At 41.2% G+C, this 2,518-nt stretch overlaps 1 protein-coding gene across 1 annotated transcript; it reads left to right on the top strand.

Annotated features, from left to right (window-relative positions):
- The first annotated feature begins 728 nt into the window (after positions 1–728).
- Positions 729–1,511, top strand: LOC150092014 (uncharacterized). The gene has a single exon (XM_090371009.1). It carries the CDS (start codon positions 729–731, stop codon positions 1,509–1,511), a length of 783 nt encoding a protein of 260 aa, XP_090227135.1.
- Positions 1,512–2,518: the final 1,007 nt, after the last annotated feature.

The raw sequence follows: 2,518 nt of genomic DNA, 5'->3' as shown, positions 1-2,518 counted from the left end.
GGACGAATTGTCAGATATCCTTGCTCTTCTCAGATTTTACAGCCAACTCATACAGATCCTAAGGTAGCCATCGTAATATTTAATAAAAATGTTGACGTTTTACTCTTGTCCTGTTTAACATCACAGCATGCCATTTGCATTCAAGTCTTGAGTCCTAATCACTCGACTTATATTGAGAGAAACAGCATGACGGAGGCCAAACAGAAACAGCATTTAAGATTTGCATACATATGTAAAGCACATGGCCTAATTCCATATGGGTTCTGCATAAAGATGCCTTTTGATGATGATCGTTTAGTTAGGGCTACCAATTGGTTCCAAAAAAGGATTTTGTGTATCTGGATCCACAAACTACATGATGATCTAAGGATTACCAGAAGACAAAATTGTTTGGCTCTAGAATGTGTTCATAATATATCTCCTGTACATAGATCATTGGTAATGAAATTAGTCTTGGAGAAAACAACTAAGGTTTCAGATGTGTATAAACAGAGGCAAATCAGCAAATTTAATAGATTATTAGAGGAGACAGTGATTACACATTACCATGTTAATGGTCATGTGTAATCACTGTCTCCTCTAATAATCCATGTTAATACATGGCCATGTTAATACTCATTTTATTTATAATCTCAGTAGAAAGCGGCTACCAAAGAAACAGGAAGGGGTTTTACCTGGGGTACTAAGTTTGTTCTGATGCCCACAAACCTCCCATCGCGGAAATAGCCATGGGCATCGAGAGAGCCGTTTACAGGTTACCAGCGATCCAGGCTGACCAAGTACGCATTAGAACTGCGGTTATCCTGAGCCAGGCCAAGTCGGCCCCCACCAACCTTAGTTCTAGTCAAAAAAGGGCTTTGAGGGAACTTAAACAAGATGATGAAATCATAGTCTTACCAGCAGACAAGGGTAGAGCCACAGTTATTTTAGACAAGGAGCAATATTTTAATAAATCTTTGGAATTATTGCAAGATACCACTACATATAAAGTCGTCCGTAGAAATCCGTTGGTTAGTGTGGAGCGACAAGTGAATAACCTTATACAGCGTCGGCACAATTCAAGATGGATATCCAAGGAGGTATATTGGTCATTACATGCTGCTGGATCCTGCGTACCCAGATTCTACGGGCTCCCCAAGATACATGAAGTGGGTGTACCACTCAGGCCAATTGTATCATTTGTAAATAGTCCCACGTATGCTCTATCAAGGTACTTAGCCAAGTTGATCGCACCCATAGTACGACTTTCCAACTTGGTTATCAAGAACAGCAAAGAGTTTGTGGATTTTATAAAAGGACAGACTATACGAGAAGACTTGATTATGATTTCTTTCGATGTTACATCATTGTTCACTTGTATCCCTATTAAATTGGGAGTCCAGTGTGTTAGAATGGCATTAGAAAAGGATGTTTTGTTAAGTACTAGGTCTCCTCTCAGTGTTAATGATATTTGTGAGGATGTGGAGTTCTGTTTATTCAGTACCACCATGGTTTTCCAAGATGTCATGTAAAAGCAGGTCCATGGCACAGGCATGGGTTCCCCCATTAGTGCCATAGTGGCTAACTTAGCTATGGAAGAGTTGGAAGTTAGAATTTTGGAGGGTTTGGAATTTCGCATGCATAAAGGGAAAAGATCTGTTGATGACATTCACCATTATACAAAGTGGAGGGAGGATCAGATACTTGATGTACTTAATAGCTTCTCCCCTTTTATTAAATTTACTTTGGGGGTGGAAGCAGAGGGAACCCTACCATTCCTTGATGTGTTGGTTATTAGGGATGGGTGTAGGCTCAAGACCAAGGTGTTTAGAAAGCCCATGTGCTGAGGTCAATATACTCATTATAACTCGGCACAAGCCAGCCAACACAAGGATAGTGTTGGCAAGGCTTTAGTAGATAGGGTGTGGTCCCACTGTAGCACCTCCGAGAACAGAGACAACAAAATTATTCGTGTTACAGCAGACCTCAAGAAATGCGGCTACCCCCAGAGGGTGTTGGACAGAATTATTAGCGGAGCGGAGTCCACCCGTACTGAGCCGTTCGCCCCTGTGAGCACTGCATACATTCCCTACTATCCAGGCATTTCAGACCACATTGCACGAATAATTCGGGGGTGCCAGATACGGTTGGACAGGAGAACGAAGGAGGCCGAAAATCAAAGACAACACTTACGTGTCAACTCTATATATTATAGACAGGTTAGAAATAAGTCATTTTATGTAAATGAAGATAGAGCACGCCGGAACTAGGGATAGCACAGCAATCAGATTGGTAAGTTTCTGGACAGTAAGCATGCTTTTCTGGTCACACAGAATAATAGTAAAAATTATCATTGTGAGGTAAATGCTATCACTCATCCAATTGACTTTCCCATGCCCAATATAACTGAACTACTCTGCAGTCTGAAGGGAGCCAGGTATTTATCTAAGCTGGACTTGCACATACCTTTGAGGAAGTTGGACAGGAAGTATTTTGCTTTTTCAACACCCTTTGGCAAGTATAATATGACTAGGATGCC

The sequence above is a fragment of the Mastigoproctus giganteus genome, chromosome 1 (assembly GCF_048544385.1).
Source record: "Mastigoproctus giganteus isolate SK-2022 chromosome 1, ASM4854438v1, whole genome shotgun sequence".
In the NCBI taxonomy this organism is placed as follows: Eukaryota; Metazoa; Arthropoda; class Arachnida; order Uropygi; family Thelyphonidae; genus Mastigoproctus; species Mastigoproctus giganteus.
The sequence above is the reverse complement of the archived record's forward strand: the minus strand, read 5'-3'. Positions and strand labels throughout refer to the sequence as shown.

Excerpts from the sequence above, each read along its gene's own strand:
- LOC150092014 (XM_090371009.1), top strand. The coding sequence starts at position 729 with ATGGGCATCGAGAGAGCCGTTTACAGGTTACCAGCGATCCAGGCTGAC.